This window comes from Felis catus, chromosome D1 (assembly GCF_018350175.1).
Source record: "Felis catus isolate Fca126 chromosome D1, F.catus_Fca126_mat1.0, whole genome shotgun sequence".
NCBI classification, from domain to species: Eukaryota; Metazoa; Chordata; class Mammalia; order Carnivora; family Felidae; genus Felis; species Felis catus.
Window position 1 is genome coordinate 58,478,539 of NC_058377.1, and position 14,458 is coordinate 58,492,996.

Below are 14,458 nucleotides of genomic sequence, written 5' to 3' on the forward strand. Positions count from 1 at the left end.
AGTAACTTCCTATCTGGTCCTTCCCTCTGATCTCACCCACTCTGAACCTGTTTACAGTTGCTGCTGGAGTAGGCAAAACACAAATCTGAAACTCTTGGTTCAGAATCCTCCAGTGGATTCTTATTATTGAGTGATAAATTCTTTCCCTAAGCCTGGCATTCAGATCCCTTCACAACCTGTTCTCAGTCTACCTTCTTATCTTCATTTCTTGTTGCTTTTCCCTGCACACTATAAACTCCAACTGTACTAAACCATTTGCCGTTTCCCTAGTGTGGCATACGTTTTCATGCCATCGTGCATGAAGGGAGTATCTATTTCTTTGTCCCCACTCCTTCACACCTCTGACAAACTGCTCCCACTCATTGTTCAAGGCCAATCAAATGTTCCTTCTTTTAACAAGCCATTCCCAGCTTTCCCAGACCTGTTCTTCACTCCTTCCTCTGCATTCTGGTAACACTCCGACATTCTCTCATTATATGTCATATAGATTACCTGTAGATTAATATAAGTAGCTATATTATTTCCCTATTAAACTTTAAGTTCCTCTGTAAGGAACCTTACATCCTGTTAGCACAGAGTAAGCATTTGATAGATATTAACTATGCTGATGGATAATGATGAAGAAATCTGGATTAAGTTACTTTCGGCCTTCACTGACTGCACATCACCAGCATCTTAATACGTCAATTAATTATTTTTCAAAAATTTTTAATGTTTTATTTACTTTTGAGAGAGAGAGAGAGAGAGAGAGAGATGGAGTACAAGTGGGGGGGGGGGAGGCAGAGAGAGAGGGAAACCCAGAATCTGAAGCAAGCTCCAGGCTCTGAGCTGTCAGCTGTTCTCTCTCGTGAACTGTGAGATCATGACCTGAGCTGAAGTCAGATGTTTAACCAACTTAGCTACCTAAGTGCCCATTTTTTTTTTAAATTGGGGAAAACCCATCAGCAGAAGACTGAACAAGGCAAGAAGGAAGTTGAATTGCTTTAAGGGAAGGGGATTTGTAAATTGAAGTCTGGCCAAAGGTGGGCAATCAGGATGGAGAAAGGGTTGAAGGAATTGGATCTATTGGATTTAGACAAGAGAAGATTCAGGAAGAATATCTGATACCTTCATATCTCTGGAGGATTGTCCTGGAGCAGAAAGAACATACATATTCTTTGAGAACCAGGACCAGTAGCTTGGAAGCTTTTCAGGGTCAGATACCTTATAAGCCAGGTTGTTAGCCAGTGTGAAGAATTTCTTAACTTTCAGAGCTCTCCTGCAGGAACTTTGACTGCCTAAAGGGCTTCTGAGCATACCATCATTAGAAGAGTGTGCCAGCAGGGGCCATGTGGCCAGCTATGAGGACCATTATAAAGGATATTCTTGTACTGGGTGGCAAATTGGACTCAATCACCTCTAATACCTCTTCTAACTCTGTAATTCAGTGCCTGTGTGATGCTTTTCTTTAAAAAAAAAAATTTTTTTTTTATATTTATTTTTGAGAGAGACAGCACAAGTGGGGGAAGGGCAGAGAGAGAGGGAGACAAAGAAACCGAAGCAGGTTCTAGGCTCTGAGCTGTCAGCACAGAGCCCAGTGTGGGGCTCTAACCCACAAATCGTGAGATCATCACCTGAGCCGAAGTCTGGCGCTTAACTGACTGAGCCACCCAGGCACCCGTCTGATGCTTTTCAATAGCACCAGTATGACTTACATTAGTATGCTGAGTGGGAATAATAGCTGTTGTGTTGTGTTTTGGGTAACTGAACCATCTTTGACCAAATTGAGTAATTTTTTGTTTTCCCACATTATGAAGCTAAAACTTGTTGGGGGGGGGGGGGGGGGCAGCCAAATCCCAAGGTTTGTGTTGAGTAGACTCATGTTTTGAGGAGAGGTAGGGAAGTTGGTAGAAATGGACTTTGTCTCACTCAGCAGGCCTGAATTCTGTCTCCACTCTGTTCACAAGCTATTTAAGGTAAGTCTAAGATATGTAAGATAAGTCTAAGTTTCAGTATCCTTATCTCTAAGATGGGATTGCTAAGGTATTTCATAGAGTTAGTGTGAAGATTAAATTAGATAAAGAAGGCCTGACATAATGCTCAGAACATAATACAGATTCAAAATTATATTCTTCCTTTTACCCTCTTTTTTATTTTGAGAGAATTAAATATTTTTTGTTTGGGTTTTGGTCACCAGGCCTTGAAGTGAAGGGGGTGGCAGTTTTTTTCTTTTTCATCTTGAGCTGCAGACCTAAAATGTCTTCATTGCATAAGTGTCCCCTGATCACAAAGACATAATCCTCTTTGTCTTCCTAAGCCAGGGAGTTAGTTTTCCACTAGCCTTTTGATACTCTTGCTTTCTTACTTCCTAAAGATCAAGTCATTTCAGAAATAGTCCTCTGATTTCTCTTAAAAGCAATTTCTAATTTCCATTTTAATCGAAAACTAGCTTTACATTTCTTCAGTCCTAATCCTAGTGACAACAAGAGGAAGGGATTAGATTATATTGACATCCATAAAGCAATTAAAATGTACACATCAGAATCCCAGGAAACCTGATCACTACTATAGCTTTTGGGATACAAAGGAGAAAAGCTCATTTTTTCCATTTATTCTCTTTACTCCTGACCTTCAAAGAATTTAACTATAGAAGGGGCAGACTTCCTTCCAAGGACCAAATCATAGTTATTTGACAGGTGTGGAAAAGGCATTATTGCTTTCAGGATTCCCTTTCCAGTAATACCACTGACTTGCTGAAAAATCTTATCCAGAAAGACACTTCACCTCTCCAAGCCTCTGTTTCCTTTTCTACAAAATGGGGGAAATAGCATTAGTTTAGTTTTGTTTTAAGATTCTATTTTTAAGTAATCTCTACACCCAATGTGGGGTCTGAACTCACAACCCCAAGATCCAGAGTCGTGTGCTCCACTGACTCAGCCAGCCAGGTGCCCCCACATGAGTGTTGTTTTGAGGCTCAAATGAAATCACAGGTGTAAAAAATATCTTTGTGTGAGCAGTGGGAGAAATGTATATGGTGTATTATTTGAACTCAATATCTTTACCCCTGATGAGCTTCCACAGATCCAGGTAGCCTTGGGGGACCAGGACCTGGAATGCATTCTGCTCCCTTGAGTCTTTGAGAGTCAAAGGGAAGGTCTTTGGAGTGTGCCAGGAGGAGACTTCCAGCAGGGAATAGCTGCATACCAGCAAGTGCTACTGTGGACTAAGCTTATATTCTAGTGGTGGGAGACAGATGGTCTCCCCTAAGCAAGTAAATATATAGTATGTCAGGCTAAGTGCTGTGAAGAAAAACAAAGCAGGATAAGAAGCATAGAGAGTAATGAAAGTTGAGGGTACTATTTTAGAAAGAATATAAAATCCTTTGAGCACAGTTCCAGGAAGAGGGAATACAAAGAGTAAAAGGCTGAGATGGGAAAATGCTTGACACGTTAAGAAGAGCAAGGAGGGGGCCCCTGGGTGGCGCAGTCGGTTAAGTGTCCGACTTCGGCCAGGTCACGATCTCACAGTCCGTGAGTTCGAGCCCCGCGTCAGGCTCTGGGCTGATGGCTCAGAGCCTGGAGCCTGTTTCCGATGCTGTGTCTCCCTCTCTCTCTGCCCCTCCCCCGTTCATGCTCTGTTTCTCTCTGTCCCAAAAATAAATAAAAAACGTTGAAAAAAAAAAAAGAGCAAGGAGGCCAATGTGGCTGGAGTAGATTAGCATGGGGGCAGATAGTTGGAGAGGAAGTTTAGAGAGGTGGCTGAGGCTCAAGTGGGTCATTAAAAGGATTTCTTTGTGATTGCCATGGGAAGCTAAAGAGAGGAGTGTCATGATCTGTTTTAATGTTTTAACAGGATCACTCTGGCTGCTGTGGGAAATAGACTGCACAGAATCAAAGGTAGAAGCAGGGAGACCAATTATGAAGCTAGTGCAGTAATTTGGAAAGATGTATGTAGGCAATGAGAGAGAGTCAGATTCTGAATATATTCTGAAGGTGGAACTGAAAGGATTTGCTGATGTGGATAGGAGAGAAAGAATAGTATCAAGGATGAATCTAAGGTTTTTGGCCTGAGGAACTGGAAGAATGAGTTGTCATTTACTGGTGTAGAGAAAACTGCAGAGGAACAGGTTTAGAAGGGAATAGGAGGATAGAAAGTAAAAATTCCTTTTCAAGGAGAAGTTTGAAATAATAATAGCTGACTTTTTGAAGTCTTAACTATTTGCCTGGCTCCTAGTGTTTTGAGGTCTTAACTAATTTAAACTTAGGGCAACTTGTTAGGTAAGTAACAGTCCCATTTTACAAATGAAAACTCAAGCACAGAGGGGGTAAATAAATGGCCCAAGATCACATAAATAGTCGTGTTGCTGGAATACATACCTAAGTCTGGGTCTAGCTCCAGAGACCAGGCTATCCGATAGCTTTGATAGTCTAGCAAACATCTAAATGGAGATGTTGAGTAGGCAGTTAGATACTATATGAGTCAGGAGTTGAGGAGAGAAGTCTGGTTTAACAGTACGAAACTCAGACATAGTGACAGATATAGATGGAAAGGTAAGTTAGAGCCATCCACTATAAAGGGAGACATGGTTACAAGAAGATAAAATGATGAGCTCAAGGCCCCAAGACAACCTTTCCTCTCAGGTATGATTACCCCATCAGTCCTGCTTCTTAGAGCCAAGGAAGGTACAAACCAAGCCACTTATGGATGCCCCAAAATGCTACCCTCCATGCTCTTGCCTGGAATGTCCTTCTTTCTCTTTCTTATCCACATCCAGGACACCTAGTGCCCTGCATAATCCCCGGCAGATAGTAGATACTAAAAAATATTGGTTAATGAACGCCTCTTCTCTGCCCACTCTCAACCTTTATCATGGCACTTTTCAGGAGGCATTCTAACTATCCACTTACCATCTTTCTCCCTCATTAGTTGGTGACTCTCTCAAAGCCAGGGACCCTGCTGAATTTGTTTCTCTTGTTTATAAACCTATCTTAGCTCCAGAATACCGCCCCCCCCCCCCCCCCGCCATAATCTTTGCATTGAGTACCTATTTTCTGCCTTATCTGTGCCAGGCTTTAGAGATGCCAGCACCATCATCAACAGAAGCAGCAAGATGAATAATATCGTTGGGAACAAGGAAACAAAACCAAACCAGGAAAGTTGTAGGGAGAAAGACTAGCTTACATTTGATGCCCTTTCTAGAGAAGGAAAGTTGATGGTGGGGAAGAGATTCTCTACTGGCCACAAAGACTATTCACCACCACCTTATGTTTGAGAAGCTCAGATGCTTCCTGTCCAGGCTGAGGGAAGGGGAGGGGAGGAGTGGTGTGTTAATAGAGTGGGAACGAGGAACTGACCGAAAGCTATTGTATACAAGCAAATAAGACATAGTTGTGTCTTCAGGGAGCTTACAGTTTGGGGAGGGTGAGCAGGACAGGAAATATAAACATACCGTTGATGTACAGTGTGATAAATTCTGTAATTGGGGATACATGTGTCTTCAAATTTGTTCTGTTCTGAAGGGCAGAAGCTACCAGTAGAGTTCAGTGAAGTATGAAAAGTCACTTTCAGACCATCAGAGCAATCTCACAGTGTAGTAGGGGTCTCAGGAAAGGAAAGAGTTTGCTATCTGTAGAGATGTAAGGGCTAGGTTGAATGATCCCATGAGTGTGTCATAGAGGAGGCCCTAGACCCAAATGTGAGGGTCGACCAAATGGCCTTTGAGTACATTCTAGCATCAGCAGTCCCTTTTCTTTCTCTCAGCCTGAGGATGTAATTTATAAAACAAAGAGGGTTGGAGGATCAAATAAAGCTCGTTCTGTTCAGCCATCTTATATCTGTCAAACACAAGTGAATGAAAAATAATTCTACTTGGAAACATTGAAGGGAGATCCTATAATTGCCCCCCAAAGTAAAAGGCATCTGAAATGACAAAACAGGGGTATGATTACCCTTGGCCTCACAGTCCTCTCACGTGAAGCTGAATATAGATTTCAGCTAGGAGACTGGGTCACTTTGCTTCTCAGATTAAAGCCCTGACTTTCTTCTTGATAAGTAGCAGATCTCCATGATGCTAATTAAGAGATAACAAGTTATCTACCTTGGTTCTGAAATTAGAAAATGATTGAGGGATAAAGTGAGATGAATTTTCTTTGGACTTGGAAAAGATTTAGGGAAAGGCATACTAACAAAGATACATTATTAAAGTGCAATATTTACAAATCCCAAAGAAGCTTTTAGGGATTTAGGGATTTAATCTTTGACTTTTAAAATCAGCTTTCCATCATCAGTCAAAATACCAATGAGCATTAAAAAGTTGCAGGGAGCAGTGAGACAGGCACTTACCTACTGCTAGTGCAAGTACAAATTGATAGTTTGTCTAGGAAGCAGTTTGGCAAAGTATGTGAAAACTCTTAGCACGTCACTTCTCATCACCTCTGCTGATATTGCCCTGATCTGAGGCCCATCATCTATTGCTAGGAGTTTGCAGTAGCCTTCTAACTGGTCTCTGCTTCTCTACACTGCCCACATTATACTCTGCTTTCAACACAGTGATCAGAGTGACCCTTTTCAAATGAAAGTCAGATCATATTATTCTTCTGCTCAAACCCCTGTGATGTCTTCTCATTTCACTCAGAATGAAAGTGAAGTCCTTTCAATAGGACTATGAGGCCCTGTGTGAACTGTCCAGCCCTTTACTCTGACTTCCTCTACTACTACTGTCCCCCTCATTTGTTCCACTTCAGCCATACTGGCCTCTTTGCTGTTCCTCGGACACATCCCATAGGCTTTCCACTTAGGGGCTGTGTACATTTTCCTTCATCTGAAATGCTCTTTCTTTAGCCATCTGCTTGGTTAAGTTTATTTCCTTCAAGTCTTTGTGAAAATCTTACCTTCTCAATGTGTCTTATGTTGGTTACCCTATTCAATATGGCAGTGCCTCCGTCCAATACTCTGGCACTTCTTCCACTCTCTACCCTGCCATTTTTCTCTTTTCCATAGCACTTTAGACTGTGTTTATTCATATTTACTATTTATCCACTGCCTTCTCCTACCTTTTTAAAATATAAGTTCCACAAGTACAGGCATCACAGTGTCTGGCACAGAGTAAATACTCAAATATTTGTTGAATGGATGAGCTTTAAAAATAGCACTATCTTTTGACCTAGAAATCTCACTTCTAGAATCGTTCCTAAAATAGAGATTTAGCCAAAGATTTATTTAGGTTGTTCTCATAGCTGCATTTACTATAATGAAAATTTGCAAACAACCTAAACATCTAAAAACAGAGTCATGGTTAAATGATTTGATATCTACATAATGGAATATCATAAAGATATTTAAAATAATGTTTTTGAAGAATATGTAGTTAATATGGAAAAATACTTACAATGTTAAAGTGAAAAAGTAGAATATAAAACTACATATACCCGTACCTCACACCATTTACAAAAATGGATTGGTAATCTAAATATAAGAGCCAAAACCATACAACTTGTAGAAGAAACCATAAGGTTAAATCTTCATGACCTTGGATTTGGCAATGGATTCTTAGATATGACACCAAAAGCATGAGCAACAAAACAAAAAAATAGGTAAATTGGACTTCATCAAAATTAAAAATTTTTGTGCATCAAAGGCATTGTCAAAAGGAAAAGACAACCCATGGAATGGGAGAAAATATTTGCAAATCATATACCTGATTAGGGTTTAATATTCAGATTATATAAAAGATTCCTTAAACTCAACAACAGAACCAAGTGACCCAATTTTTTATTTTTATTTATTTTTTTTTTTCAACGTTTATTTTTGGGACAGAGAGAGACAGAGCATGAATGGGGGAGGGGCAGAGAGAGAGGGAGACACAGAATCGGAAACAGGCTCCAGGCTCTGAGCCATCAGCCCAGAGCCTGACGCGGGGCTCGAACTCACGGACCGCGAGATCGTGACCTGGCTGAAGTCGGACGCCCAACCGACTGCGCCACCCAGGCGCCCCGCTGTGACCCAATTTTTTTAAATAGGCAACTATTTTGAATAGACATTTTTCCAAAGAGGTATATGATGACCAATAAGCACATGAAAAGATGCTCAACATCATTAATCATTAGGGAATTGCAAATTGAAATCACAGCAAGATACCACTTCATTCCTACTAGGATGGCTATAATTAAAAAAAAAAAAAAGGTAACAACTGTTGCTGAGGATATGGGAAAATTGAAACCCTAATACATTGCTGATATGAATGTAAAATGGTATAGCCACAATGCAAAACAGTTTGGTGGTTCCTCAGAAACCACCAAAGGATAAATGGTAAATAGATGTGGCATATACATACAGCGGATAATTATTCAGCCTTAAAAAGGAATGTAGTTTCAGTACATGCTTAAACATGGGCATATCTCAAAAACATTATGCTAAAGTGAAAGAAGCTAGACACAAAAGGGTAGTATATGATTCCATTTATATAAAATATCTAGAATAGGTAAATTCATAGAAACAAAGTAGATTAGAGGTTAACAGGAGCTGTGGTTAGAGGGAATGGGATATTATTGCTTAATGGGCATAGAATTTAGAGTGATTAAAAAGTTTTAGTAACAGATAGTGGGGAATGTTTGTACAACATTGTGAACATGATTAATGACACTGAATTATACACTTAAGTGGTTAAAATCACAAATTTTGTTATATGTATTTTGTCCCAATAAAAATTTCCAAAAAAGGGGCTCCCTGCAGGCTCAGTTGGTAGAGCATGTGACTCTTGGTCTTGGGGTCGTGAGTTCAAGCCCCACATTGGAGAGTGGATTGTACTTAAAAAAAAAATCCTTTAAAAATTAAACAACAACAACACCAACAATATGTAACATGCAGTGGCAGGCTAGATCTAGCTTGTGTGCACCCTCTAGAGCCAGTTGTGAGCGCCTTTTCCCAACTACTCCTTCAGTGACATTGGTAGCTTGAAATTGGCCACGGTGGGAGTATTTCTACCATGGAACTTGGCAAATGCTAGAAATAGAACTCCACTTCAATCCCCTCAAGCCAGTTGTTAAATATTTACCAGAACACCACTGAATATACGTGAATATATAAAATGTATAGAAAACTCTCCAGAAGGATAGCTGTTACCACCTCGGGGGAGTAGAGTAGTGTTGCAGCAGGAATGTGAGAGTAAACTTAGACTTTTTACCACATACACTTTGATGGTGTTTACATTTTTTTTCTTTTTTACAATGAGTAAATAGACATACAATTCTTACACTGTTTTTTTAATGTTTACTTTTATTTTTGAGAGAGAGAGAGAAAACACAAGTTGGGGGAGGGGCAGAGAGAGAGACACACAGAATCTGAAGCAGGCTCCAGGCTCTGAGCTGTCAGCACAGAGCCAGACGCAGAGCTCGAACCCACGAACTGTGAGATCATGATCTGAGCCCAAGTCGGATGTTTAACCAAATGAGCCACCAGGAGCCCCATTTCTTGTGCTATTTTTTTAAAAAAGAAAAATCTGCATGTATTAGGATTGTGGTATTGGTGCCTTTTCTCAAGAGGCTAAAAGCTGGTTACATATACTGTCTGAAAAAAAAGGCCCATGAAGAGGCTGAAGGCCAACCCTGGGACTTGGATTCTGTTTCCTTTTCTTGTCCAATTAATTGGGGCTTTTTTGTCTCTTCACAGGTTACCCTACAGCCTACCCCGCTGCAGCCCCTGCCTACAATCCCAGTCTGTACCCCACCAATAGCCCCAGTTATGCTCCAGGTAAGGAGAAAGTGAAGACAGCAGTGGTGCCTGGGGTGGGAGGTGGGACTCTGTTTGGAAAAACAAACCCACCCGCTGGCCTTTTCCTGTCCTTAATTGCTCTGGACTCCGCCCATCCAGGCCTGATTCTCCTGGGAGTCCCCTCTGGGAACTGGGGGCATTTGAGGGTTGGGGTGGGAATAGAATCTCCTCCGTTCTCCTTGGGATTTAAGGTTGGCCCGTCTTTTCTCTGCTGGAATATCTGAAACATGCATCCTCTTCACAGAACCTTTTCTGCTCTCCCAAACAATGTCCAAATCAGTTCTTTGCTCAGTTTTCCCTAAGGCTGCCATTGAGACACACACAGATGCAAACACACACACACACACACACACACACCAGACTTCCTGGGTGTGGATTTGGAAGAGAGTGAGAGACTTGCCACCAGAGGATAAAGAACTGGTTTTCAGGCTGAGGCAAGGAACCTGTTTTTCACAAATCACAAAGGCCTAGCATTCCTTTATCTTATCCATTCCTGGATAGAGATTGATACAGATTTGAAATGTTAAAAAAATAAAAAATTGTTCTCATTTGGGCTAGGAGCAGTGCAGAGGTCTTACCACCAATACTAACCCTCATACTTAGTGGGTGCTTTAACACTCAAGGGGCCGGAGAAGGAATCTGGATGCTGCATGTAGAAAGTCCTGGGTTTGAATCCTGATTACTCAACTCACTAGTTGTGAGGCCTTGGACAAAATAGTTCTCTCAGAGAAATGTGCTACTTACTTACCTCAGGGGTGTAGATGGTTTTAAGTAAGTTCCTCTTCATTTACTCAACAAGTATTTATTTGTTGAGTGTCCTCCACACTAGAATAGAGAAAAAGAGCCATCTTTGCCTAAAATAACTTCTAGTTCATTTGGGAGTTGGCATATAAACAAATTCATAGCTGTGTGGTGTGATGAAAGGGTACAGGATGCTTCACAGGGGGTCTCTCAATAGAGACCTGAGGGAGAAGCAGGAGACATTCTTTTAAGCACATAAGGAAAGAACTGGACATTCTAAACAGAGTAGAGCCTGGGCAAAGGAATGGTGATGTGGGAATGGTTGAAGCACACTGTAGGGGTGGGGATAATAGATGAATCTGAACTACAGATGTCCAAGGGCCAGATTTGGAAAGGCCTTAAATGCCATAATCATACCCCACCCCACCCCCCGCCGCCATGTTCTTGTTTAGTAATGATTATTCTAGAGTTAAAAAGCTTGAAAAGACCTTAGAGATCCTCCAGTTCAGCCCCTTCTCTTGACAAGAGAGATCCAGAGATAAACAGTGTTTTGTCCAAATTACTCAATGATGCAGCAATAGCATATGAACTAGAACCCTTGGCAGATCTTCGAGTTCTTGGTCTCATGCTTTTCTGTGCCAATTCAGCACTCATCCTACCATCGTTCCCTTTCTTCTGGAATATTTAAATAAGAGAAGAACATGGTCTATGTCAGAAGACCTAGATGTGAGTTCTGACTGTCACTTCCTAAATTAACAACCTTAGAGTCACTTGACCTCTCTGAACCTCAGTTGCCCCATTCTAAAGTAGGGATCATTTTGTAATCATACACACATACATACCGTGAGCTCCCTCTTTTTTGAGAGACAAAGTACTATTTTATGCAAATAAGTGATGTTAACCCCTAAAGTCTTTACATAGGTATGTCATTCCACAGATATTTATTTTGGCCCTGCTATGCCCAAAGCACTCTGGAAGACACTGCATGTGATTCAGATTTGAGAAAGCTGAAGTCATTGACCTCAAAGAGCTTGTGAGGGTAGGAGTAATCCACAAGCCAAAACGTCTCTATCTCAGCATTAATAGTTTATTCTATATTCACTTTTAATCAACAAGATACATATTTCCAAAAAAATGTATAATAGGAGGCAGAAACAATGAAAGCTACAGAAATTTACCCTGATAAAAGATTTAATCAAATTTGATAAGATCTGTCTTAAAAACTACGGTGGTTTTGATTATCAAGTATCTCACAATATAGAAATGATTTAAATTTAAATGCTGTGAGATCTGTGAATTGGCTTGGTAAACTATCTGGTCTAAAACAAAATGAGGTGAGTAATTTCACAAGGTCAGCTAAGGTCAGGATGAAGAAGATGCGTGTGTGTAGTCAGGAGGCCACCAGTGACCTACGGAAGCAGAGTCAATGAAATGGGGAGCCCGGGAGTGAAGAAGCAGAGTTAGCAGACAGAGCCTGCTCTTACAAGAGACTTGACTACAAGGGAAAGGAGAACAAGGAAGGTGAGGTTAAAGGAGGCATTTTCTTAGATGTGAGCATGATTAAGCATGTGAGCATGTAAGCGCTGATGGGAAGGAGCAAATGAGGAGGATAAGTCAGAGAGGCTGCCAGATAGAGCCAGGCCTTCAAGGAAGCTTTGCTGAGGTGGGAGATCTAGAGCTCTGTTCTCTTCTTTGTTTGGGGGAGCAGGTGGACGGGGCTGCCTCACACAGGAGGGCAGCTCTTCCTCTCCGACTACAGGAAAGGTCACAGATGCATGTGCTTAGAGTAAATTGTCCAGTGGAAAGTGGAGAGTTCTTATTTAATGACTTTGATTTGCTGTTGGAGAGGTGAACAAGGATAGAGGGAGGGTTCTTAAGGAGAGAGGTCAATGTGTGAAAGCCTTACTGGAAGGAGAAGGATAAGTATCACCAGCAGATGACATAGTCGTGTAACAGGGGGCTCCACTGAGGGTGGAGGCCATGAATTCTTCAAGGCTCTAATTCCAGCACTGGGGCATTTTCTCATAATGTTCAGAATTTATGGTGCTGGTTTGTGGAACTGTTTGAGGATTAGTTTAGCAAGAAAGTGGAAGGACAGGGAATAAAAATAAATAGATAATATTTGTTGAATGGTTCCTATGTACCAGGGACTGTTTTAAGCTCTTTATGGATATTGACTTGTTTTCTATCACAACAAACCTTTGAAGTCATTACTATTGTTATTCCCATTTTCCAAGTAGGAAAACTAAAATTTAGAGGAGTTAGGAACTAGCCCAAAGATCCAAACTCAGGCATCCTGCCACCACACCTGCATGTGGTCTGTGGCCGGCCAGAGAGAAATTGAGAAGTTAGACTAGAGCAACCAGACTAGAGAGAACAGACAGAAGGAGCCTGGGACTGTGGGGAAAAAAAGAGGAGAGATTGGAAAGCTCCCAGCGTGTATAAAGTACTGATTAGGTCTTAATTTTGAAACAAACAAATATCATCCCACTTCTAACTTGATTTTCCCCAATTTTATGTTTTCAAAATTTCATCATATTTCTAAGCTGTGACTGAAGCAACCTGACTGTTTCCTTAGAAACCCATACAATCCACTGTAGAGCGTGGCATTCCCACATGGTATCAGAAGGCCCCTAACTAGAAGCTGGAAGGACTGATTTTGATGTGACCTTGAGCAGATCCCTTTCCTTTGGAGTTAGACACACCCCACTGGTCTGTTCCATATTTTCAGAGGCCAGCCTCTGCATTCACCAGGTCTCCTGACTGCAGTAGGGGAGCTCCTGCTGAGGAAGGGCCGGCTCAAGGGCAGTGTAGGTTACTCTCAGCTTCCTGCTAGAAGCAGCCATTTGTGATGCTGAGAGATGCCTGTGGGGTAGAAGCCTGCAAAGAGCCAGGCTCTCAGGTTTAAATTTCTCTCAGCTTCTTCAAGGAGACCAAGAAGTTGCTTCAGAGAGAGCTATTTTTAGCAGCTCTGAGTACTCTAAGATGTCGTCTGTTCACGATGCAGGGAAACATTTCACTCTTTCATTGGTTCTGAAAGCAGTGTGGGTACTTGGAGCTTTTTTCTAAGCTCTTAATGACTTCGGGGATCTTATTTAAGGACCATTTGGCTCTGCAGGAAGCAGGAGCCAACTGAGACTCGTTCTCAGAATCTGAAAACCAAAGGATGTATCACATTATTGGTAATCTGACCTGAAAATGAAAGAAAAGGATAAACAGAATAACTAATGTAGATAGAAATGAAATACCTCCTCACAAGAGATGTGTTTATAAACCATTTTCACCTACTGTCTCACTTGATTTCATAGCGACTTTATGAAGTACAAATACAAATTGTTCCTGTTTTGTATGTGACAAACCTGGAGAAGGGCAAGGGAAAGGAATTTGTGCTTCCTGAATACCTGCCATATTCCAGGCACTGTGTGAGTCATGGCACAAATGTTAATTTTTACTTCAGTCTTGTGTGAGTTGAATCTTCCTGCCTCCAGTTTTACTCAGAGGTTAAATAACTTGTCCAAAGTTGCACAGCTAAAAAGCAGTGGAGCCAGAATTCAAACCCAGTCTGTCTGACCCTACAGCCCCTCCTGTAGCACCTCACTTCCCCAGAAGTTTCAAGTGATGAAGTACCTCTGCATTGGTCCTAGCCCTCTGGGGCTTTACAGAGAGCTCTTCAGAGGCCAAAGGTGATGATTTTGAACCCTGAACCTTTACTTCCTCTCACACACAAAGCCTCTGTCATGTGTGAAGTCCCTCTGCAGTTCAAAGAGCACTAACTTGGATCAGATGCCTGGAAGATGCAGTGGCATCAAGGAAGTGCTTCTCTTCAATGAATGGGCTTTCCTGGATGGCAAGTCTGTCATTCCCTCCAGGGTAGAGACACTTCACGCCCTGTGCATTCACTGTTTTCTTATGTAGCCTGGGGGAAACTGCTATCTTGAGACAGTCTGTTTTTGTAACTGCAATGTATACT

At 41.5% G+C, this 14,458-nt stretch overlaps 1 protein-coding gene across 5 annotated transcripts in view; it reads left to right on the plus strand.

Annotated features, from left to right (window-relative positions):
• The window catches only part of FAM168A (family with sequence similarity 168 member A), a 205,460-nt gene that overhangs the window by 168,324 nt on the left and 22,678 nt on the right, over positions 1–14,458 (plus strand). For all 5 annotated transcript variants that reach the window (XM_019811851.3, XM_019811850.3, XM_023239452.2 and 2 more), the window contains one exon: positions 9,646–9,726. In XM_019811851.3, the coding sequence (XP_019667410.1) occupies positions 9,646–9,726 (81 nt within the window). The remainder of the gene's footprint in view (positions 1–9,645; positions 9,727–14,458) is intronic.